Below are 25902 nucleotides of genomic sequence, written 5' to 3' on the forward strand. Positions count from 1 at the left end.
TTTTTTTCTTGGCGTGCTTTCCTCAAAACTGTCTTTCCTGGAAACAATCCTTTCACAAAATCTCAGTGACGCAAATGCTTCAAGAGTTGCGTTGCCTCACATAAAAACAGGCCGTAATTCTGCTGTGGATGTAGTTAAGAATGACATCTCTACAAGCACTAGACAAACAATGACTAATGTGTGTTTGTGTCAGAGATGAGAGATGAGAGTGGTATGGAGACATTTCATGTGCTTCCAGCTGGTCTTTGTCCATCCTCCCTGTCGGTTTGAAGTCGGGAATTGCTTGTTTTTGTGTTTCATGTCAGATGCAGCAGCAGGAGCTTGTATGTTTATGAAGATGCAAAATATATAAAAATATGACAAAGATATGCACACATTAATATGTATGATAGTTGAAAGGAAGGCGGGCAATATCAAATCCAATAACAATATAATAATATCAGTACAATGAAGTCTCCAACCAATGCTGAATTATTTCAAACAACTATCACTTGTATAGTTTCATATAGTTTATTCCACTGTGCCAGTGTTTTACTGTGGTCCACTATTAAAAACAACACAAATACCATGTGTCTATATGTTCCTATAATATAGTGAACATGGGAACAGCAGTTGGGTTTTTTTTTCAATGTTTATTAATTATATCGTCCTGGTGCCGTAAATACTCATTACATCATTGAATGTGTATTCATTTCTGATTTAAATTAGTCCCCAACAAATACACGATTTACTCCTATTTGAATAACATTGCCTCGTTGTTTTATATTACTTTCCAACCTTTTAAAACAATGAAACTTTATATTTGTGGCTTGTTTTTTTTAAGTCTTACAGTGCATCCTCAGTGAGAACTAAGAGGACTTGGGGCTAAGTGCCACACAGCCAGAGAAGTCATAAACTGTTGAAGGACGCTGATCTCCAATCTGTGTCCCTCTGTGATTATATCTCCTCACAGCACACACATCACAGTCCAACACTTAAGCCATTCTCTGGAGAGAGCATCTGTCTCTCCCACCTACAAGATTTACTTAATCAGAGTCTATTTTTGCTAAAGCCACGTGCAACCCGAGCAGGTTCTCAACTAAAGCTCCTGCAGCATTGTCTCAGTCTGCTGACTTGCATCGGATAGAAGTCGTGCCTCACGTTTCACTTGTCACTGAGTGGATTAGGAGAGCATGGTTATTAGCAACAGGATGACTGGATGACTGCAGCGGATCTCTGTGGAGATCCTAAGGGCTCTCCTCCCAGCAGGCCGGATGGTTGTTGTGGCTGAGCTTGCTGACGAAAAGCTGATATTACTGAAAGTGCGTCACCAGCCAAGCAAGCGTGCAGTAGACGCAGCTCAAGAACTGAGTGTTTACAGATGGGTCTGACATCAGTTTATCTTAACAATAACAGTGCAGATGGACAGACAGTAAAGGCTACACATCACTTCCCGCTGCCTCGTAACTTCCTCCTTTGTGTATTTCCTGATCTCAAAGGATTTTCTGATGGGATTTTATGTCTTCACCCACGATGAATCCACCTTTTAGGGTCACTAATGTTTCCTCAAAAGTGCTGACACTTGTTGACCTTGTCATTACTTACTTGTATTAGTTTGTATTGTATTTGCAGTGTCAGCTCAGTGGATGTCAGAAATGTAATTAATAAGATGCAACTCATTGCCAACTATTAGCATTTAGTTTCAACAACTGCACTTCATGAACAGAAATAAAAAAAAGAATTGAAAATGAATCCAAATACTTGAAAATATTTATTAAAGTACATATAACAAACATTGTAATATATATGTATAAAGTAAAACAAATATACAGTATAAAGGTTATGATTTTCTTTGAGAATCAAGGTGACTTTAGAAGAAGAATAAAATAACACATCTACAACTCCACCTGGTTATGACCAAAATAAGAGAATAAATAAGGACATTTAGAAAAGCTTTTTTTTTTGCTCAGGAATTGAAGCGAGAGCAGAGATTTCATTAATGGTGAAGCTGGAAAACAAGAGCTCGAACTCTTGACGAAGCTTTGTAATGTAACTCTACTGCTTCAGTGACGGCCAGGTCACATTCAATGCTCAGTACATTGCTCCGTCAAAGTATGTACATTGTTAAGTCACAAAACTAATATGTTTCATCAGTCCTTTCTATGGTGACTGGTCAAGTAGAAAAATCCAGACTGAAACAAAAATACCTATACAAATTTAAAGTGGAAAAATATCAACCATCTCTCATCATTCAAGTGTACTTATACACATCTACAGTAGAAAAGGAATACATTTGAAGAGTGGTGTGTTCAACACTGCGTCATCTGCTACTTTTACACTCATCATATCTATACAACAGGATAACAGCCTGTGGCACTGGTAGAGACCTTTACAGATATGCATCAGATGTGCATCCTCATGCTATATACTGTATGTCGATATGTTAGTATATATTATATGCAGACTTTTGTAGAACAGCAGCAGCTTACACACACACACAGGCAGGCTGGCAGACAGGCCAGTTTGGTTCAGTTCAGTTGGCCTCCATTTGAAGCGGCGTCAAGGAGAAGAGAGAACCATGGGGGGCCAGGAGATCGGTATGTCCGGCCACTCATTGGGTGGAGTCGGAGTCACTGGAGTCCAGGCTGACCTGTGTGGGTGTGGGGGTGCCGCTGTGATGGGCGGCCGGTGGGCAGTGGAGGGTCTGTGTGCTCCGCCGCAGGTTCTCCAGGGACTGGAGGAAAGAACGACGCGCCCTCTCCTCCTCCAGGGGTGAGGAACCCTCTTCTTCTACCTCTGCAATCTCAGCGAAGGTGACAGGCTGTGTCTTGAAGCGAGCCTCTCGTGATCGGCGGGAGCGACTCTTGCCCCTCGCTGGACCCTTTGGGACAGGCAGTTGCTGGGGGAACTCCTCCATTGCTGAGGCCATAAGGTGAGCCGGCAGGACATGGAAGCTGGAGGTCTCCATGACCATCTGACGCACAGCAGCCATCGGTAGAACAGAAGCCCAAATGGGTACAAAATTAAATCTGAATGAAAACTGGACAGCTGACTGCCTGTGGATGTTTCAAACTTGTCCTCCTAGTTGAAGAAAAGTCTTAGGAGCAAACAAAACAAGAGATTGTCCAACGTCAAGCCAGACAAACAACTCCTCAAACTTCCAAGTCCAGGCTCAATGAAGATTACAGTCTTAAAGAAACAATTGCTCTTAAGCTGCTCTCGTCAGCCTCTGCTCTTCACTCCTTGGTGTGAGTGCTTCTGTTTCAACTCTGCTGCTGCCTGCTGTCTCTTCTCTCTGTGTGAATCTCAGTCCGCTCAGGCTAATGCCACAGACAGCTCCAGCACTCTCTTTTATAGCAGCTCACTACCCACTCACTGTCTCCCTCCCCTATTCCCTGTGTTTGCCAGGTCCCTCCCACTCCTCACCGTCACGGTTCCAGCCTTCAGAGCAGTCAGCAAGTCAGTCACCCCACCGAAATAAACATATGAGAATATGTTTGTGCTTGGGTGAGGGAGGGGTTTGACGGGTTTGTGTGTGTGTGAGGTGGGTTAGAGACAGAGGGAGAGAAAGACTAACGGCACAGAAATGGAGACGTAACATTGAGTGACACATTCAAAGGGAGTCGGGCACAGCAGAGACAGAAGAGAATTAGAGCAGGGAGAAAAGTGGACCAAACCAAAGTCAAGGTGGAGAGACTCAAATGCAGGACAGGGTCCTTGGGACAGACCAGGGTTTAGTGAGACACAACTCTGCAAGAAATAACTACCTCTGTGATTGCAATTAGAGACGTGTTGATTCAACTTCATGGCAACTTTGGTGTCTGCAGGTTGTGGTGTTTTTGTGTCACACTGCATTATATTGGGAGATGTTTATTTTATTATTGTACTTATGAATTGCCATGTGGATTAGTACTCAGGAGTCTGCCTGAAGTTTGAGGGTCTGAGGGAAGAACAACAGTCTATAGTAGTACAGTTCAAGAGGCTAAAAGGAAAGATAAAAATCATTTCAATATGCAGATATAGGCGATGTTTGGCACCATTAGTGATGTAGTGTGATGTGTGTAGTGAGTCTGAAATTTTTAATCACTGTTGCAGCCCAAATTTAACAAGTTATTTTAAATATTTAATCAGCCAATTGCTTCGTCAGGATCAAATGATTTAGTAACTTGCTAAAGTAAGTATGGTCCGACCACAGACATACTAATAAGCTACAGCAAATAGTGAATTTTATCTTGCATGTATTAAGAGAACACAAATGAAATATGTCCCCCTGAACTCATCCAGAAGTTAAAAAAAAAAAACATGGCAGGCAGCTCGGCTTATGCTGTTCATACTGTGTATATGTAAACATAACTACACAAGAGCTAAACACTGTCAGGAAGTTATTACATTCCCCGTGATGGCACAACCTCCCCCCCCCCCCCCCCCCGGCCTCTTAACGTGTGCTTGCACAGTGTTGCCGTCACACATGCATACTTTACACATAGACAAACAAAAAGCTGAATGTACAATAACTAAGTGGATAAACCCACCTGGATTGGATGTCTTTGGACTGTGGGAAGAAACTGGAGCACCCTGAGTAAAGCCAGATACACACAGAGAGAACATGGAACAAAAGGTCCAGGTGCTTTAAGGCAGCAGTGCTGACATCAATTCATTAGCAGTACTTTAATTAGTATAATTAATGTAAACAAAGACTATGGCATCTTTTTCAGCCTTTGGCAGTGTGAAATACCGAGTCAGATCTAGAATAATTTAATAGTTTTTTCCAGTGTTACTGAATCTTTTTTTTTTTTTTGGCATCACAGCAGGTGTTAAGCATTCTCATGAGAATTTTGGCCTCCATAGGCACAGAGGCTGCAAAGTTGTGGAAGTGTTTCAGGCTACAAGTTTCTGTACAAAAAAAAAGTCTATTCATAAATTATGTTTGCTTTCAATTTTTTGATGAGTTACGATATTTCTCACACTGATTTTTCCACAAAAGACCTGCACATGAGCAATGCCACCGATGGAGAGCTTCGTTGTTTTGACTGAAACCCATTGGGGATCCTAAAGGTGATTAATCATTTTCATGGCCTATTTGTTTGTGGTGCTCAAGATGTCACAATTTATCTTGCGATGACATATTAGTGTCACATTATAGGATGCTACTAAATGTGGCCCAAATTTCTGGTGTTAAATCTCTAAACCTCTTAATTGAAGTACTCATGGTTGTTGCACTGCTAAAAATGGTGCCTCCTCTGTGGCTACTGCACAACTGCCCAATTCACAACTTTAATCAAACACACAGACACAAACTCTTACAATCCAAGATGATAAATGCCACCGTCTGTGTGCAGGTGAGCCGAGAGTCCTGCCCTAGAATCAGCCCTACATATTCTCAAAAGTTCTGTTTTCATCTTTGTACTATTAAGTGAAGGGAAGGTGTAGGAGTCATGTATTCCGTAGGTCTTGTTTCACCTCAGGTAATTTCATACCAATTTGTCACAGGTGTTGCTAATTTGTGAATCATCATCATTTGGCTGGATTTATTTACTTATTTGTGAAAAACACAGTGGTAGTGAATAATGGAAAATAAATAAATGCAGAAATTAATTATTAAATACAAAAAACTGACATGGCTATTTATGTATTTTACATTTATTTATTTATAAATTTAGGTGTCTGTATAGCCTTTTTTCATGAACAAAATGTATTTATTTCGTCTTGGTTTAAGCTGTATTTATGTCTACATCTGAGTATGTACATTGAGAGCAAAGTAAAATGACCAATAAAAGTGATTCTGATTTTGAATCATGGTTCAATGTGTTGAGAGCAAAAATAGGGACATTACTAAACCAGTGTGACTGATCCTGATGTAAACATTCATCATCTGCTGGCATAAGAGTAAAACCAGTCATTCATAATCATTTACATTAATAATAATATTAAACTGTGAAAGCAACATTTTAAAGGCTGTTGTCATGACAGTTGATACATGGTAATGTTTGTCTGTCAAATACATAACACAAATAACCTTTTTGGAAAGAGGGAACAGGATGACAGATAGGTCATAGACAGTCACACAGGATGCTCAGTATTAAATGTATTCAAAGTCCCAGTAGACAAGGAAACAGATACACAAACACCACAGACTCATCAGCAGTCCCAGCATCATCCAAGTCAAAGTGTCATCGTCATCTTAAGTGTAACCGCAATGACTAAAAATATCAGTGTCACCGCTGACGGTGGCATGTCAGGGTCGTTGCAGCTTGGCTGGGTCTGTTATATTCACACTGAAGCTGACAGCAACCCCATGCAGATTTCTTCTTTTACACGTGACTCAGGTCAAATGTTTCCTGATCAGAGTGACATCACAGGATAGTCACATTTTCTCAATTCTAATCTGAAACATTGATTTTTGATGTATAATCTCTTCCTAAAAAATTCAATAATCATGTGGCTTTAGTTTGAGCTCAAGACAGAAATGTTTACTGCTGCCATGAGAATAAGCAACTGTTGTTTCTGCATCTCAGCTCAGTCAAAATATATTCTACCAAATTTAATCTATTCTCAGTCACTCTGCAGTCTTTCAACCAAGACGGCTGTTGCAGGTCACAACTATTGCTATCACATACAGTAATGTCATGGGCGACATCAAGGAGTGACGCACATTGTGGGTGTGATAGGATAGTTCACTGCTGGTGCAATAATCACTTCCACAAACAAGTTGGGCAAATGAACTAAAAAAAAAAAATGTTGTTACTTACAGTGTATGAACCAGGGTCAGTGAAAGAGATATATTATTGTACATTTTATTTCCATCTAATCATGTGATTACTCTGCTTACATCAACATTGTGTAGCTTTACTACCATAAACTAACAGATTTTAAATCATGTTGATGCTACACTGACTTGTAATCAGGTGAATGATGTCTCTGTCATTCCCATGTGCCCTGTACGTCTGTTGTCACACTAGGAAGTACTTAACACTTTACAGCACTAAGTCACACACCACCAACTATTTCTCTGATTTTGGTGAAACTGGATCATATTTTATGGAGAAAAGGTTTCCTGCTTTTCCCTCTGATGTCCTCTGGCTGCTCCGCCTCAACTCTCTGTGATTTACAGAGTTTTCTGATGGACAGTGAAGTAAACTGCTGCCAACTGTAGCTGCTGTTAGCTAATGTTAGCTCACTCTATTAGCCAGGCTGCCCAGACTGTGAGCCAAGAGCACTGGGGTACAAGTGAGCACAAGTGGGAAATGTTACTGGCATCAGTGGAGGCAGAGCATGGCAGAGGTGAAGAGGACAGAGGACAAAGCTAAGAAAATTAAAAAGAGACTGACCAAGTGAGAGTAAATGTGGGACTGACTTTTAGTGGTTGGTGAGAGCTTGGTGAAATAAAAGGCTGAAAGACAGACACCGAGCTGGGCTGACTGCTGCTGGACAGTCAGTAATATTAGCTGCTGCTATGTCTGCTGTTGTTGACCTTGTTGATGTTTGGCTGTTAGCAAAACTCTTGATCACTCTTTAATCATAAGTAATGTAATCATAGCATATGCACAAATACAGCTGTCCATATTTACCAGAGTAGTATGGCACTTGAAGTGGGGGTGTCAATTTGCAACAGACCAATACTTACATAATGTTGCTTTAGGATGTTATGAGCTACAGTGTTTTGATAAAGTCAAGAGACAGTCAAGTGTTGAAGCATGAATCAACTTCCCAGAGTTGTAAAATCCTGTTTGATTACATTATAAACCCTTGTGCATTGTTTTAATATCTGATAAGGCTTCAGACTCATTAATCTATTACTCAAAGCAGACATCATCACCACACTAAGACCTAAAACAACCTGCCCCCACCAAGACAGCCTCTTTTTCTAATGAATGCAGGACTAAAAATAGACAAATTCATAGTTCATTAAGTTAAAATTGAGGAGGATGTAATTGTTTGTATATCAGGGCAATAGACACTGCATTTTTCTCATTATATTTACTGTATGGTGCTTTATGAAATGCACATACATGGAGGCAGAGTGATAGATAAGTCAGTGACACACACCTAGAGAATGTATCATAAGCCATTATTGTAGTCAATGTCACAGTGGGCAAGGCAACATGTCCACAAACACCAGAAACTCAGGGGCAAACCCAAGTATCATCCATAAACTAATATTAACTTGTAGTATCACGACCAGTAGCATGTGTAGCATGCAACATACGGTCATTTGCATTGCGGTGACAACTTCCTTGCATTTCAAGGGTTGACCTCATGGGCTTTCCTTTGCTGTGGTTGCAGAGTATTGAGGAATGACGTTATGGCCTAACACGGCTCCCGCATTTCGTCACAAATTCTTTGGATGACACCTCAGGAGGCTTGAACGAAGTCCAAGTCATCCTATTTCTTCTGTCACACACACCCGCAAGCACACGCACGCACACGTGAACTTGCAAATACCTCCTTGCTCTATTTTTACTAGATTTAAGGTCAGCCATGATCAGGCCAGCAGCTGCCAGTCAAGTGACATCACATGACAGTTCTGATTCCTTCTTAACCATGCCTGTATGTGCAGCTCGGGGGTGTCCATGCATGTAAATACTCACTCATTTTATATCATCAAGTAGTTGATTTACGTAGCATACATGCTTTGTGACATGCTTCCATGGAATGAGAAGTGAATTTAGATGGATAGTTAGGAGGCTAAAAGCTGTCTGCCTGCGTGTGTGTGTCCTTGGGGATAACTTGTTTTCCTAAAAGACCATGCCAAGGCTGCATGTGTTGTACACAAGGACAACATTTTGGAAAAACAATCCCCAGAGTTATTAAAATCATATTTTACTGTGATGATACCTTCTATGATTACACATGACAAACAATCTTGACCATTTGGGTTGATCATTTAGGAGGTGAAAGTAAAACTGTCCCTAAGTCCATTAATATTATTTCACCCTATGTAAAAATAAGAAGTTGGCGTTTCTGGGGAAGTGGGAATTGAAAATAAAATAATTTGTAGAATAAAAATGAGCTCAAAAGAATAAGAATTCTTCAGTTCCCATGGTTACTTTGTTTCTAGTTCATGCAATGTATGATTAGATTATACCACGGCTACTCCATGACTGATCCTCGCCTCTCGCAAAGCGAGGTCACTCTAAACTCTTCTCTGTGGTTGTCCTCAAATGGTGGAATGACCTACCAACGGCTACAAGAACAGCAACATCCCTTTCTACCTTTAAAAAACTTGTAAAAACCTTTCTCTTTCAAGACTGCTTCCCTGCCTAACAAAACTAACAAAACTAACAACTACTCTGTGCTCTTTTACACCTTTCTCAGCTTATGTCCTCCTCTGTAAGTCGCTTTGGATAAAAGCGTCTGCTAAATGCAATGTAATGTAATGTAATGTAATGATCCTCATTTAGAAAATTCAAAAAAACATTTTTCCACAGATAATTCTGGATGCTGTATTGCTCTGTCCCATCTTGTATCCTGAATTCAACAGCTGATGGCATTTCGTGTAGAATACTTCCAGCAGTGAGCATGGGCAGAGGCAGCTGAGAAATAATCCCCTCCAATCCTCTGCTTGATCTATGACACCTCCCTCATCCCGCCTTAAAACAAACACAAACACACACACACACACACACACACACACACACACATTATTATACACTATAATACAATTACTAGATGTAATATGAAAGAGGTTTCTTGCAGTGGTGAGCCCACACAAAACTCTATAAGCTTATGGTTTTTACTGCACATTTACTGTCTTGGGTTCTGTCTCACTGGTAAACTAACAATTTGATAAGCACCAAAATAAACATCTGCTCACAACAGGAGGCATAAAACAAATACGTTTTATTATTTGCTTGCAAACATTTCATAATTAATTCACAACATACTGACGTTCAAAGAATGCTACATCTAAATGAATGCAGGCTGCTTACAGAATATTCATATGCATATTCCAAACTGGAATATGAGCCAGCATCAGTGATATAATGTGTATATAAATATCACAGTCCTGGTTATGAAACAAGAACATCCGACTGGAAAAGGAATCAGAAGGAGTCATTGTAATTAACATGCCGGCTCGACTTCCTCTAGATGCCACTTCACTCATGATGTGTGTAGTGGGTGTGTGGCAGGTACAGTTACATGGCTACATGTGAAGGATTCGTTCAAGGGCTGGCAGTATTATTGACACAGACTACACACTGATAGAGATGTATGCCATGATAAGGATTCTGCAATACAATTTGTCTCAATATAGAATGGATTTCATTTCTCATAATCTCACATAACATACCTTAGTGATTACTTTGTTATGTGCTGCAATCATGTCAAAAATGTAATTCATCAATATTTGGTTTCTGATTACATACCTGCAAAACTTGACATTCCCATCAGCCTCAGCTGTACTTTGTGTTAAATGTAAATTATTAATTAAGTGTTATCTGTAGAAGTGTATTTAATTGGACCTTCAGAGTGTCCTGGCTGTATTACAACTGTACATTTCTTTACCGCACTTTATTACAGTTCAGTCACCCTGGGTGCCGTATAAGGTAGACTATAAATGTAGTCATAGAGACACACACTGAGTCAAAGTTGTTTAATTTACAGTCTCTTTAAACATGATGTTTACTGTGCAGAGACAGGAACCCTGGAGCCAACACTCAGCATGACCTCTCCACAAGAATACCTCCACCAAGCCGACACTGTGGTGGCCTTTGTCAATACAACGATTATCTGTACTTGTGCAATCAAAATCAAAGCTGGGTGTCCTTTTAACACACACTTCTAATTAGACAACAACACATTGCTGTTTTTACCTTCTCACACACACACACACACACACACACACACACACACACACACACACACATGTAATATTTAATGTTGCCTATGTTGGTAGTAGAATTGTTATAGAAATGTAATTATCACCGTCTAACCTTTCTAAACAATATATGTATTTATATGTATTTGTCTTTTCTTGTGTTTGAAACTCTTTGGTTTTTGGTTATTTTTCTAGGTGGATTTTAGTGGGAAAGATCCGATGTTGTGTGTGTTTATTTGTGTGGTATATTTTCTTAAAAGTATTGTATTATATTGCTTGATGATGCACAGTATATGAAACCTGTGCTAAGTAAGACTACTCAAGCTAACTGTAAGCCTGTTGACAAAGATCAGTGTTGTGCTTTGTTGCTGAAAATAAACCAAAGACACATTTAGATTCATTTATATATACAGTAGACTATGTAACAGTACATATTAACCTAAAGTCAAAGCGTGTCCAAGAATGAATTACTTCCACTGAGTGTATGCGGGAGAAATAAATGAGAAAAAGAGAGAGAGAGAGGGAAAGAAAATCCATTATCCAGGTCTACATGGTCAAGAGGTGAGGTACGCGCCACAGGCAACATTCCCGGACTGGCAAATCACCCTGTACCCACTGCCGTGGGACCCCTCTGTTACCATAACAACCTAAATGTCAGGGGACTGAGGAGAAGGAGGGGAACCAAAGTTGGTAAGTCACAACACAGCTCAAGTACCTCTTGTCTTCCTTCCTTCCTTTCGTCCTAAAACACGTGCGCGCACACACACACACGCACGCACGCACGCACGCACGCACGCACACACACACACACACACACACACACACACACACACACACACACACACACACACACACACACACACACATATATATGGCTTTCTTGATAGAGACAGGTGAAGAGTGACAGGAATGTGGGGAGAGGGAGATGGGGAATGACATGCAGCAAAAGACCACAGGTTGGAAGGATTCATACATGGGGCGGAGGCTCTACCAACTGAGCTAATCAACACCCCAGAATCCAAATTATTTAAGGTTTTATTTAGGTTTTATTTGGTACCACAATATTATGTGGATTGCTTGCTAATTAAAAGTAAAAATCATAGTTATAGTTACAATATCTTACATGGATGCAACTAAGTTGTTGCAAGAGTGCAGGCAAAATTGGTGTAAATCAATAAAAACGTCATCATCTGGGGATTGGCCTGGTTCCCCCACCCTCCCTCTCTTGAGACTGAGTCAGTAAGACACCATGGGGACAACATAGTTATTAATAGACTGAAGACTTGGAGACTGGGAGGTATTCCTATCCAGAACACTGTGTCTGTTTACACTACACAGTCACATGCATTCACTGATAAATTATGTCTCACGTACCAAAAAATAATATATATTCCTGATTACAACACTAAAGTCAATGCACAAGACTTGAAGACTTGCATGTGTCACCGTATCAAGGTGTTTTGATTGCTACTGATTGGAGTTGCATACTGTTTGAACTTGGGGTTGCTCTGTGCATCTTTTTCCACTCAGAACACATGAATGGGTGGAAAAGGTTCTACTACCGAGGGTTGATTCCCATTAGCTGTGCATCCATCTTTGCCAGACATTTCAACAACAAAATAAGTGCCTTGTTTGCAGATGGGAAGCTGGTTGGAGTTCTTGTCCATGTCTCTGTACTTCTGATATCTACAACAGTTGATAAGAAAAACAGATGGATGGACAGATGCTGTTAAGGGACCCACAACTGTAACCTTCTCATCCCAGGATTGTCTCTTAAAATGCTTACCTTGTATATCATAGCACAATCAAAACATATGCATCCTGTATGTAAATTGTTACCACGTTGGTAACACGTTACAATTGGTTGTGAAATCCTCAAGATGCCACTAATGACGTGTTTGTTAACACGAGATTAGTCCTGGCTGCTAAAACTCACACAGGAAAGCATGACTCCACAGGGCAAGGGGCGGATATGTGGAAAAACAGTGGGAGAGACACATTAAGACCAGCTGAGGTCTTGTTTTCCATTATTCCTAAATTAGAACCAGGCATTGGAATGAAAATATGAATAACTGACACATGCGTCTGGTTTGTAACCAAAACAAGGAAAGATCTTTTACTTTTTAAGATTATAAAGCCTATTAAAGACCGTGATGTATCCTAAGCTTGGCAGCTGATCTCAAGTTAATACATTTAGGGAGAGAGACACAAACCTATTTATCTCTCTAAGAGGTCGACCAGAGAGAAGCAGCTGCAACATGACCTGACCAATAAGAGAACTTGACCAAGCCGGATAAAAGAGAGCAGAAAAGGTGATAGATGACAGGGATGAAGAGGTGAAGATGGATGAAGAGGCTAATAGGTGAAGGAGGGGGAAAGGAGAGTAAGGATGAGAGGAGAGGAGGCACAGAGGGAGAGTGAACTAAAGTCACAAAGCCCAGGGGAGGGGAGGGGACGGGAGGAGAGGGGATTGGAGCCGGGAGGGGGTGAAGTGAATCGGTCAGCTCGTTCCCAGAGCAGCTTCCCAGCAAATCACAGCATGACTTCAGACTGCACTTCTTGTTAAACACACACACACACACACACACACACACACACACAGATGTACCACACACACACACACACACACACACACACACACAGATGTACAACAAACTATTTTACAGTATTAGAATCAGAATCAGAAATACTTATTTGTTACAATACTCCAGTATACAAGCATGCAGGTAAAAACACATCACTCATTCACTTCACTCCAAGTAACATGCATGACAGTTTCCAGTTTTCCCAGAGAGCAGCAATAGTGGCACGGCCTCCAGTGTGCAGTGTTACTGACCTGCATGGACTGTTCTCTCAAAATGAACATCCCGCTACTGAACTTGTAACAACTTTTAGCCCTTGCTACAATATCTAATTTATTACTGTTCAAACACCTGCCATAATACAAACAGATTGGTCAGGAATGGCTCTTAGAGTACAGTTAGGGACTTCAGGGGGATAAACTGTCCTGATATGTGGTATGTGGCATCACATTCTTCTAGCAAAAGAGACTAACACAAACTAAAAAAATGTTATTTGGGGCAGAAAATGCAGTATAGGTCAACTGCAACAGGCTATAGCCAAGAAAAAAGTTTTTAAAGCTCAATGTCAGTGTTTCCTCAGAAAACATTTGTCTCTCAAAGTATCACTATTGTGACGTTAAAATACAGCAGCACAGGTCAGCCCTGTTCAACTAGGGTCAGTTCACACAAGAGGCAAGATTGTTTATTGTTGACTGTTGTTGAATCCTTAACAAAATCAATTCAAGAACCATCAGCTTATTGTGTGCAAAAGTGAAAATCCTGATCCACACTTCCTAATATTTCCTGAATATTTGAACGATTATTTTTACTTCCACTTACTATCAGGCTGATATTGAAACAAAATATTTCAGGAAATGCAAAACTCATTTTAAATTACATTCCAGTGATCTAATAGTTTCATTTCATTCAAAATGCTGTAAAAGGTTGGAGGCGTTTTAAATTATTTATTCAGAGGTTCGTCCAAGTACACTACAGGAAACGTCATGAACCACCAGTGGTACCACAGTTTGAGAACCAGTGCTCTATGTGATATCTTGGCACAATAGCAGCACCCTGGCCAACCAATTAAAATGCACTTTTGACATCAAAGATCATGGAGGAGAGAGAAATGTGCCCCGAATGACAACAACATTGATTTTTATCATTTGTGTTCATGGTCTACTGCTAACAAGCAGCTCAGTGAGGCTGCACTTGTCGTACTAGTTGGCACTAAACGCAAAGTACAGCTGATGCTGATGGGAATGTCATTAGTTTTACAGGTATTAAGTCCTACACCAAAGTATTGGACAAATAAAAAATCTGACCTGGTGATGGCACTAAAAGAAACATTAGTCACTGAAGTTATTACAGATCATCCTGAGTGGGACATGAATCTGTGCACCAAATTTCATGGCAATCCATTTGGTAGTTGTCAAAAGATTTCACTAAAAACCTAAAATGGATTATAAATATGCGACAATGTGACACAACAGGTATGATTAGGCAATTATTTTTAAAATGATTAAAATGAAACTTGGATATTGTACTTTAACTTTGAATCATAACAACATTAACTGTGATTCAGTACATAAGTTTATTAATTGTAACATTAAGTAGCACTGTTGCATCTAAACTTAATATACAAAGTTAAATATTCCTCTGTATTAAATTTAATACCCTTGTGGATCAGGACTTCATAATGCCCAGCAATCTATCTAGAGTCCTGTAATAAAACACAGCCCAGTAGTTCAGGGCTCACTGTCTGCTAATGTGAGACCAAAGAGGCCGGTGGCAGGAAATCAGATGGCCACAGTAAACAGCATGGACAGGAACGCTGCTGGACTGAGGCCTAATTGGGTGTGACTCCATGTAGTGGCTCCAGTGGTTAAAGGGAAGGCTAAAAGGAGTTAGCAACAACCACAGCTGTAATGCAGCTCCCATTAATCCAAACGTTTCCAGCTCTGGAGAACAAGTGTCTGGAACAAGCAGACAGTGGCTAACACAGGAATGCCGGGCAGCTTGTTAGTTAGCAGTCGTGTCACATGCCAAGCTCCTTTCCAGGCAGAGTGGAAGACATCAGCAATAACAAGTCAGAGCTGGGAAAGAGCTGCAGATATACAGGAAGACAGCTCAAACCACGCCCCGGATATGTAGTGTGGGCATGGTGGGCAGAAAGTTTAGTCTGTCATTTAAAGGTCCAGTGTGTAAGATTTACAACATTTCTATCACATTTAGAGTAATGTTATTAGTTTTTCACAGGTATTATGGCATTTTTGATATATTTACAGAATACAATGCCACTCCAGTCCTACACACTGGTCCTTTAAGTCAGACAAAATTGATGCATTTTGCACATTCCGCAGCTGTGACTTCAAATGAAACTTAAAAAGTAAAATTTAGTGTAAGATGCAGGGTTTTTATTTATTTATTTATGTCGAAGTGGAAAAAGAAATGAGTGGCTAAGCAGAGTTGATCACTTTCTGTGGACTCATTGTAATGACATTGTATAAAGGTATGATATGTACCTTTCATATTTGATATGACATTGTTTTGTTTTTGGTATGTGTTCTGAGTTAACTGTTGTTGAGTCAAAAACACTATTCTATTATTATTCAAAACACTATAGTATAGACAGTATAGTGTTTTGAATAAATCTTTCTCCCATTTTGTAAGAGGGACATATTTAAGTCAGTGTTGATAAGTTTGTACAATTTTGAGAGGATTTTATTGAGTAATGTTATTTTATTAATTTAAGCACCTGGAGTTTTTTCTCCTTCTATTTTGATGATGATTATTATGATTATGAATCCTAACAGCTACCAAAACGATCTGTAATCAGTGAGCAGGTGCAAGATTTGCCACAGGCCATTTCCAAAACACAAACACACACACTAGTGTTTTGAACATAAGGCACTGTCCCAAAACTAAATCAAATGTTCAGCCCACAACGTGAAAATTCAGCGGCATGATGTTCTCTTCTGGTACAAAATGTCCCAATCTGTCCCTCTGGAGGCCCAACGTCAAGGAGCCAGTAAAAGTCAGCCACAGCATGCGGCATATTTCTTACCTGCACTGCACCAACAGAAAGCCTAGGACCTATTATACAACCTGCTGCACTCACTGTGGGCTTTCCTCATTAACTCACTCCCTTCACACACACATATATAGTGCAAGGTGAACGGGTGACTGCTGAATCTGTTACACAGTATGAGTTTCTAAATCCCTCTATATACACAAAATGACATGTGCTATTGGGTCATGTGTTAGCAAAGCTGTTTGCTCAGTAGAAACTGAGCGACTCTTATTGTCAGGCAGTTGCCATGAGGGAGTTTAATAACAATTATGGCTGGCAGGAATCAAATGGGACACAGTGACTGCTGCACTGATGGAGAGGTACATGGAAAATTGAGATAAGCAAAGACTTGCTGCGAGAGTTTACAGCGTCTTGTCAGTGTCAAGTGCTGTTTAGTTTGAACAGAACACCTTGGTGGCCTTAAGTTGCAGGGTGGCTTAAAGCTAAATCCACTTTTTTGAGTTTGTCACTTTGTGATGCTATCATCTGATCCCGGTCCGCCTGGGTCTAAACCTTCAATCAGGAAAGATCCTGGTCCCAGTCTGTAGAGTTCATTGCAACAGTAACTATCAGCTTTAAGCTGCCCTGTAGACCTCAAAGGAAAAAAATGTAGTAGTAGTATTTTTACTTGTCAGCTGGTGCTTTACAGTGTTAGTCAGTGTTACAGTGCTTAGGGCAAATTTACATCTGTTGATCCTTGCTAAGCTAAGCTAACAGATCAAACAAATACAGGTTGGAGCCAGTGATCAGTGAAGGTGGAGACTGAGATCACCCTCACTGTTTCTAGGTTTCGTTCCATGTCAAAAGGACATTTTAATTAGGCAGACAGTGTAAACAAAGAGTTTGGATGTAACTGTGGTTCTATGAATTTGGGGGAATGGGCAAGTGTGTCTGGGTTTGGCACTCTCCTGTGTGTGGCACATAGATATATAATGATGAAATGATCTTCAACCTTTAATCTACTTGACTACCTATTTTGTTCTTCTAAAGCCGTTTGTGTCAGTCTAGGCGGATAGAACTCCTTTGTACATCGCCATTACTTGAATTGCAGGACTGTTTGTTCCTGACAGCTCTTCCCTTGTGTTGGACAGTGCTATTTATCTGTTACACGAAGCTTCAATACCGAAACGTTTCCTATTTCTCAGGAAGGAACAGTTGAGTTGGGCCTATTTATGTATTTACCAGGGGATCGTTTAGCTACGAAGAAACCTCAGATTGGAGCAATCCATACGACACAAACAACTATTAATAAACTACGTAGAGGATGATTGGTAAGCAAGCTAATGTTACATAACCAGTGACCTAATTCCTAAATATAACAACTTGTATCAACAGGAATCACCCAGAGGAGTGGGTTCAAAGTGTAGACACTTGATTGAACGTCTAATCCTCCAATTGTGCAACAAAGTTGTTAATAATCCTGAGAAGTGAAGTTCAGTGTAAACACAGTTAATCCATATCGAGCCTGTGTGTTTTAGTCATATCTACTGGGACTTGTCATTGAAAGCTACAGCTGGATACTTTCTAAGTACTGCTTAAGAGCTTTACTGAATTTCGGCCAATGCTATAAATGACACATGACTTGAACGTCTTGAGTGTAAAAACTTCAAGTTGATGTCCAAATAGTCGTAGCAATCCAAATAGTCGTAGCAATCAAATAAAATCCACATACACTGTCACTTTGTCAGTAGATTAGATATTTGTGTTAATTGTCCCTGTAGTTGTCATGACAAAGTTTTATTTGTAATAAAACAAAGAAAAACTTTCATTTTACAAAAACTGGATAATGGACAAAAAGAGTTCTATACTCACGAAGCCATAAAGCTGAGAGTCAGTGCTTTAACTTTACTGTTTCAATTCAAATCAAATGTGTTGGATAGACATCAAATGGCAAACACATAACATAAAACAACATAACACATGACTGTCTGCATACTTTCTGACAGATGACCCATGAAACAATATGAAATGACAAAGATCTCTTTTACATTGAACAACCTTATTGCATCTTTTGGTTGTAATTACAACAATGGTTACATAATGTTTCTGGTCTGACTGACCCTTTCACCTGTGTATTTTGAAAACACCATGCACAGATGCAGAATATTTCAATGCCAAACTTTCTTTCAGTGTGGTATTTTGTTTAAACTTGTCTGTCCATTAGAAAATGTTGAGCCCCCACCCCCATGGGTTTTAAATTCCATTTCATGCATCAAATATGGTATGTTATTCTCAATTAAAAAAGATCTGTATTTTTGGACATAAGGACATGACAGAAGAACATTTAGAGAAGTAACTCTTTATTACAGAACCACAGCAATCAAGAATACCACTTTTACCTCTTTAGTGTTACAAAATAAACAATATCACGTGGTTGTGTATTCCTCCTTAGGACGCTGAAACAATTTGAGATGTCAATGTGATGTTGGAACAGCTCCCAAAGCCCCCCCAAAAAGTAGCTATGCTTATCTGTCAAAATGCCAGTAATGTGAGCAATGTTCTCCTATTTATTACACTTCTGTCAGATTTGAACAAAATCAACATGGAACTTTTCCCAGAATCAAAAATGAATGTGAATTTGCAGTTTTTCCCTTCGGTTTATCGTGTTTATTTCAGGCTGTTAACGATTCTCTCTATGGCTGACGTATATTCTGTACGTCATAGTGAAAATACATGTGAATTTGTTTTTGATCGATGTCTCTAAGTTGTTAATAGTATATTTATGACCTCTCTGATTTAGTTTGCATTGTGTGATGTCTTTTGTAAATTTACAAATTCTTGCACCAAGTCAACTTTCATTTCACCAAAAACATAAATCCAGTCATGACAGGTTCTGTGCTCTCCATTTATTCATTTACCAAAGGAAGGTTTTAAAGAAACATTTAGAACTATTATTCATATTGAACGCTTTGATGTCAGTGACATCAATGAGTAATATACTGTCTGGTTTCTAATTACTCAAAGTAACTTCAGTCACAAAAACAAAACTGATGAATAATAAAGTTTAGGGAAGACAACATGCAGATATGCAGATTATTTGCCTTGGCTGGCTATTGCTTGTGCAGTATTGTTTCCCTGTCTTAAAGTACACATAAACAATATATTCTTTACTTAGTTGAAAATGTAACTATGTTAACTTTAACAAAAACCCAAACTATGCATGTACTGCCTCAAAACACTAAACCTTATGATTCTTGTCCATGTTATATCAGTGGTTAAACCTGAACTGCTGCTTTGAGGGACTATTCAGAACAACCTTGTTCAACAGGATGATTAAATAATTCCAGTCCGGAAAGAGCTGTAATTGGCCTAAGTGGACACTTTACTTGTTCCTTTCCTTTTTATAGCGACCATGTTTTCTCCAAAATGCTCACCAATGAGGCAGGAAATCATTTACATCACAGGGCATTTCACAAAAAGTCACATCGACACTGACTTGCTGTGCAGTGTGCACAGTTGTTCATAAAGACAGTTCAGCCAGTGTAGCATTACGTTTCTGACGAAATTAAAGTTTGGCAGAGAAAAACAAACAAAAACTTCAATCTAATTGAGTCACCATGGCAAAGAATGCTATGGACATACAATCTGTTTATACCATGTCTGACATTACCACCCATTACTAACCAACCTTCTACCAGAGCTGGTGGCTGAGTTGCACTCTCCCAGCATACTAACCAAAGTTTCTATCAAATTATTGTCTGAAATGAACATAGACAGCAGTCTGTGCTGAATAAATAAATAGTCAAAGTAATACACAGAGCTGACAGTATCACCCATTCTGACGGCCACGCTCAGATTCTCTGAAAACACTGAGATCTGATAATCACTGCTGGTCACGACAGCAGTGTTATTATGGTTTGTTTATGCAGGTGAATTCAGGCACGGCAGCAAATCTTCCAGTTAAAGCTGGAGGAAGCTGTTATTCAGACTGTGGCCTGTAACTCAGTGAAGACTTCAAAAGCTCTCCGAGATGGATTGTGACATTCACACACTGCCTAGCCTTGTTTCGCAAAATCTCTCATGTCCATCAGTAGTCCTGTTCACACAACAATCATATCTAGACTTTGTGTGAATTACTGTTTAGCCTGACTGTAAATACCTGACTCAGAGGGGAGTTTATGGGCGTTTGGCTGTGAATTGCAGCTTGGTCCCCGGCCTGTGGGCCTCCGGCTCTGGGTAGATATTTCTGAAGGTCAAGTTGATGCGTGGGCCTCGGTCATGGTACTCTTTAGCCACTTGATGCTGATAGAAAGAGACAAAGAAAAGAAGTATTTTATATTTAGATGTCAAACATATTTAGGTGTTATTCTTGTATCCAGGAAGAGTTCTATGAGTTTAGGAGGTAGTGGCTCAGAGTTTTGCTCAGGGACTCAAAGATCTTTAGGTCCTCATGGGTTAGCGGCTATTAGTGGACACAATGGCTGCTTTTGAGAATCCAACCTGTGATTGGCTGAAGACTTTGCCAATAGCTTTCCTTTTTTAAAAAACATGAAGCAAGTAGAGTGCATCTTTCTTTTTGATTCTATAGTCTGTTTAATACTGCATTGTTTACACAGGACTAGTATTGGATAGTATGTGAGAACATCTGGGTTCTCTACGATCTCAATCCTGTGTGTCCGTGATTTATAAAGGTAAAATTCCAGTACAAATCACCCAGGTGAGAATTATGAAGGCTGCACTGGCAATTATAAATGAAAGTTTTGACATTATGGAGACCCATTCTCAGAAAGAGCAAGCTCAAATCCATCAGAAGGGGGGCGAAACCTCAAAAGATGATGCATGAAAGGAACAGTTTTTCTTTTTTTTCATCAGACTCAACAGTTATTATGTGGTAGGTGATGTTATGCAGAGCTTTAAGATCATATGTGGTGGATAATGGATAATGTCAGTAAATCTGTGCAAAGTTTTCATTTTAACTTTCATCTATGTGGTAAAAAGTAAAGTAAAAAATATCAGCCCAAGCAGCTGAGATCAGAAAAGAAGATTAATATTGTCAGGAGCTTCCTGAACACAGGGGTATTTTTGTTTTGCTGCTGACCTCTGCACTCCATACACAGAAAATGTGACAACCTCCAACAAACTATTTTCCTACCATTTGACATATAGGGCAAAAGTCAAATGTATTCTCCTTTGCAAAACCAATGCTAAACTATTTCCTGGCACAGGCACAAAGTGTTTTCTCCATCGAGTTCAACTCATTTATGTCTGGACATTTTGCATATGAGAGTTTCACACACACACACTGTCCTCCCTCACCTACATCTCAGAAAGAGGTGAAAGGACTGCTTATCCACAACAGTGTCAAAATAAGGAGGCCAGAACAGGCAGAAATATCCCTGGATTGACAGGTTTAGTTAAATATTTAGCACTCACTTCCAAATCTCTCTAACTGAGCCAGGAAGTTTTATTAGGCACACTAAGACTGTGGTGACAGAGAGAATTAATGGATGGTGTGATCTTTCTCTGGCAGGATCTTTAAAGGAGAGATGAAACTTTTGTTGAGATGCTCAGGGAGGTGTCACCATAAAACACCTGTGACCTTCTCCCTTTTTTTATTCTAAACTCAAACCTCTTTTACCGTCTCTGTAGCTCTCCCTCTCTTTATTCCTCATCTCCTTTGTTTTTTCCTTTTAATTTTCACTTATTTTGATTGTTTTATACAAGATGATGCTAAAGCAGCACATGACATGACTTCTTATCTTTTTTGCATTTCAACTGAATTTGACTCAACATGGTAAATTGATACTGAACACATTCTAGTGCCATGATTTCTAATATAGCTACTTTTCTACTTGCAAAACGGTAAATCAGGTAGTCAATCTTAAACAACAATATTTTTTAGGATATTGTGACATACATACATAACATACATATACAGTGGTTATATATATATATTTTTTTTACCTATGTTTATCTTCTGTCAGTATGTTTAAGTCAATAACACTGGTACTATTTGCCAAAAGAACAAATAGTATATGGAGTTCCACATGGCTCCTTTTGTGGGCCACTGTTGTTTTGCATTCACTATCATTTAATGGCTCTTCTTTTTGACACTTCTTTAACTGTCTCATATATTTGAGTTCATTCCTCAAAATCCATATTTTATCATATCTGCAGGTAGGAATGACTATAACAGAAGAAGTTCAGTAATTGGTTAGCAGATTAGAACTGTTTAATCTGTGCATTGCCTTTGTTATAAATCTGTTTTGTTTTTTTATTATTGCAGAAGAGTTTATCATATTGTAGTTTACAGTTTAACATACTATACCAGAGTTTTACCCTTGGTGTAGTTACCCTTCTACAAGTGTCTGAGGTGTCCAGTCCCCATCCTCCAAACTCTTCTCAGCCTGCCCTCACCCTCAGTTGCCAGTACATACTTATTACATTGATTTTTGTTTTCTAGTTTTTTTTTAAAGAAATGACATCACATGCTCACAGTGTTCCTCTCCTACACAACTTGTTTCTTTTTTTCTGTCTAAACAAAAATAAAAAAGGTAAAACAGAATCGTATGACCTATTTAAGACAAAAGTCTGAAACCATTTTGTCAACATGAAATTCAAACTATTGTAATATAACATTCTCACTGTTGAGTGCAACCTAATTGTTTGCACCAGAAACCAGCCACACACTCGCACTCTTCATCCTCTTTCATGCACTCATATAAATCTGGCCCCTGTCCCTGATTGTAAAACAAATGACTCCCATTATGCTGAAGCTCTGCTGTTCTCTCGGGGCCTCTTCATCCATCCTCGCCACCTGGACCAAGTTCTTTGAATACAGGTCTATCCTCTCATGTGTGCCGAGTTGGAAGCAATAACACACTCAAAAATGCACACAAACACACACGAGCATAGCAGGTGAGGTAAATGTGTTTACTGTAAATGTCCGAGGTTAAATGAGGTAACCGTTTGTGTCATGCTTTTTGCTTTACTAATAGTTAAAAATGGTTTAAAGTCTTACAACTGTTTCTTACAAACAAAACAAGTATCTCACATTCTTTTTAAACCAGTCATTTTTGAGATATTTTTTTGGCCTTTTTTGACAGAGATAGCTTGAAGAGTGACAGTAATGTGGGGAGAGAGAGATTCGGCCACCGCGGCAAGGACTGAGCCTTTACACATGGGGCGGATGTTCTACCGTCTGAGCTAAACGACACCCCCATTTTGACAAGAATTTTTAAACTTAGTTTTAGTCTTTGCTTACTGAAAATCATAGTTGGTTTAAAGTCACATGTTAATTTTGCTTTTGACAGAAGTTTCAAAAAATGTAACCGATTTTAAAAATCAGGTTGCATCATCTACATAAAGAGAAACTTCACAGATTTTCTGATCTCAAAATTTTGCTTTGAATATACACACAAACCATGATATTTCCCTAACCTTAACCAAGTGTTGTTTGTGCCTAAACCTCACCAGACCATTAACCGCCTTGTCACACCAGATATTATGATGACAGCCGTAGCCTAAGCAGAACGACTAACCATAAATAACGGCAGTGCGTCATTATTCGTTATCAGACACTGATAATCTTTATTACCTGACAAAACAGACTGTTCATAAATCACTCAGCAGTAATAAAAATGTGTGGCAGGTGAGCCCAGCATCTATTCCCTTTGCTTGGAGCTAAAATGGATACCAAATTAGGTGAAATGTTCGCTCAGTTTGTTAGTATTGAGTGTAGAGAGTGTAGAGTTATAAGAAATCATGACTTATCTTTTAAGAATTAGACGTTTACCATGAGCTCAGCTCAGTGAGATTTAACAATATGTCAATGGAACAAGACAAGACATTCACTAACACAGTCTGAATCCACAAAGAACCTCCTAAAAATCTAACTTTTAGTAATTAGATATGCTAATATCCCTCTAAAAGTTAGACTAATTAATATTGAATTGATCCACACTGCTGTGATCAAGTTTAGGTGGTCTGCCAGAACAAAGCCAACCATTTTGTCATTTACTGTACGTTGTCATTTATATTCAGTCATGAAGTTGAAGGAAGTTATTATTATGAAATTTAACACTGGGGTGATTTTTTTTATGAATGGCCATTTTGGCTGCATGGTCCCTTTGCATTTGATTTGCGGTGCATACCTGCCAATCATCTTGTGTGGCTCCTAACATCAGCAGAAGGGTCCCATGACTCAGAGGAACTCGAATCTGTTCCATGTAAGTGTAGTCACCATTTTCCTCCTAACACAGAAATATTAAGATTGGAAAGCACAATGATATCATCATTATCATCATCATCACACGCACACACACAATATGTCCTTTCACATGACTTAACACACACTGATGCACAAAAGAGAACAAAAGGCCACAAACTAAAGTTGTAGACACATTCAGTTACCTGCAAATCATGACTACATGTCAATACAACTCATCTACATCATGACAAATGAAGCTTGCCCTGTGAGAAGTGTATACTGTAACACAGCTATTCCACACAATCCTCTAAACACAGTAGTCTAAACACAATATCTCACTAAAGCCTTCCCCCTGTGTCCAGTTTTTCACTGTCTCACCATGGCTGCTGTTCTGCACTCAGCTCTGTTCAGTCCTTAGCACATGGTAGATGCAGGAGATTGCCTCCTTGACTGTGACCTCAAGTCTTACTACCAAACTAACTCATGAGAATCAGCAGAGGTCAGGTCAGATCGAGTGTCGGCAGGTTTTAGAAGACTGCATCAAATGTGAGACCATATTAATGAGTACTGGGAGCTGATTTTAAATAATGAAACAAGATTTTTTTTTTTTCTTTCTTTTTTTCTAAATAAACATGAGCTAAGATTCTGTTACTATAAAGGTGAAGAGATAAGATTGCTTAATAAGTATGTAACAACATATTTGCTATGCTGCATTTAATCCTGTTGTAAGAATGGACATTCTTTTAACTTAAAATGTTCATGCTCTACTGTCAGCTCACCGGGGGAGGCTGCTTACGGAGGCTGAACACTCTGGTGTCACCGAGACTGAGGGAGGCGATGGTGGGTTTGGCACCCAAAGACACCTCATTGTCGCTGTGCCAGCTGATGCTGTCGTGGCCGTCCCGATACAGGTTGCACAGCAGTGAGTTGAAGCTGCACTCGGTCATCTGCTCCACTGCCTCACGAAGGGTTAACAGCAACGGGTGCCACTGTGAGGGTGAAAAAAAACACATAATCAAATTATATGATTTTTATGTGATTAAAATAATTAAATCAAACAGACAAAACAAAAAGCACAATGGAAAGAAATTAAGAAACAATCACGAGCAAACATGTGAGTAAAGTGTTTCTTTTTCTAAGAAAGTCCTGCCGGGTTCGGAGGTTTAATAACTTTATCTAACCTGTGTGTTAGCAGCCATCGTTGATTGAGAATATGTATAAGGTAACTCGCCATACCAGCAGGTCAGTCTGGGCTCTTGGTATGACTCACCTGCAACAACACACACAAACAAATACACCTTTAGCTCACAAGAAGCAACCA

At 39.4% G+C, this 25902-nt stretch overlaps 2 protein-coding genes across 6 annotated transcripts in view; both read right to left on the bottom strand.

Annotated features, from left to right (window-relative positions):
• alkbh3 (alkB homolog 3, alpha-ketoglutarate dependent dioxygenase) overlaps positions 1-25902 on the bottom strand; it is a 31170-nt gene that overhangs the window by 1228 nt on the left and 4040 nt on the right. For 3 of the 5 annotated variants that reach the window (XM_027287976.1, XM_010735213.2, XM_010735211.3), the window contains exons 7-10: positions 25763-25851; positions 25361-25570; positions 24526-24624; positions 18716-20674 (exon numbers count right to left, since the gene is read on the bottom strand). In XM_027287976.1, the coding sequence (XP_027143777.1) occupies positions 20549-20674; positions 24526-24624; positions 25361-25570; positions 25763-25851 (524 nt within the window). In that variant the 3' untranslated portion in view covers positions 18716-20548. Of the gene's footprint in view, positions 1-4530; positions 4555-18715; positions 20675-24525; positions 24625-25360; positions 25571-25762; positions 25852-25902 lie in introns of those variants that run through there. The other 2 variants (XM_027287978.1, XM_027287977.1) reach the window with 2 other exon arrangements.
• On the bottom strand, positions 1738-3315 carry cxivh11orf96 (chromosome XIV C11orf96 homolog). The gene has a single exon (XM_010735214.3). It carries the CDS (start codon positions 2969-2971, stop codon positions 2591-2593), a length of 381 nt encoding a protein of 126 aa, XP_010733516.1. The 5' UTR covers positions 2972-3315; the 3' UTR covers positions 1738-2590.

The sequence above is a fragment of the Larimichthys crocea genome, chromosome XIV (assembly GCF_000972845.2).
Source record: "Larimichthys crocea isolate SSNF chromosome XIV, L_crocea_2.0, whole genome shotgun sequence".
NCBI classification, from domain to species: Eukaryota; Metazoa; Chordata; class Actinopteri; family Sciaenidae; genus Larimichthys; species Larimichthys crocea.

Excerpts from the sequence above, each read along its gene's own strand:
- cxivh11orf96 (XM_010735214.3), bottom strand. The coding sequence starts at position 2,971 with ATGGCTGCTGTGCGTCAGATGGTCATGGAGACCTCCAGCTTCCATGTC.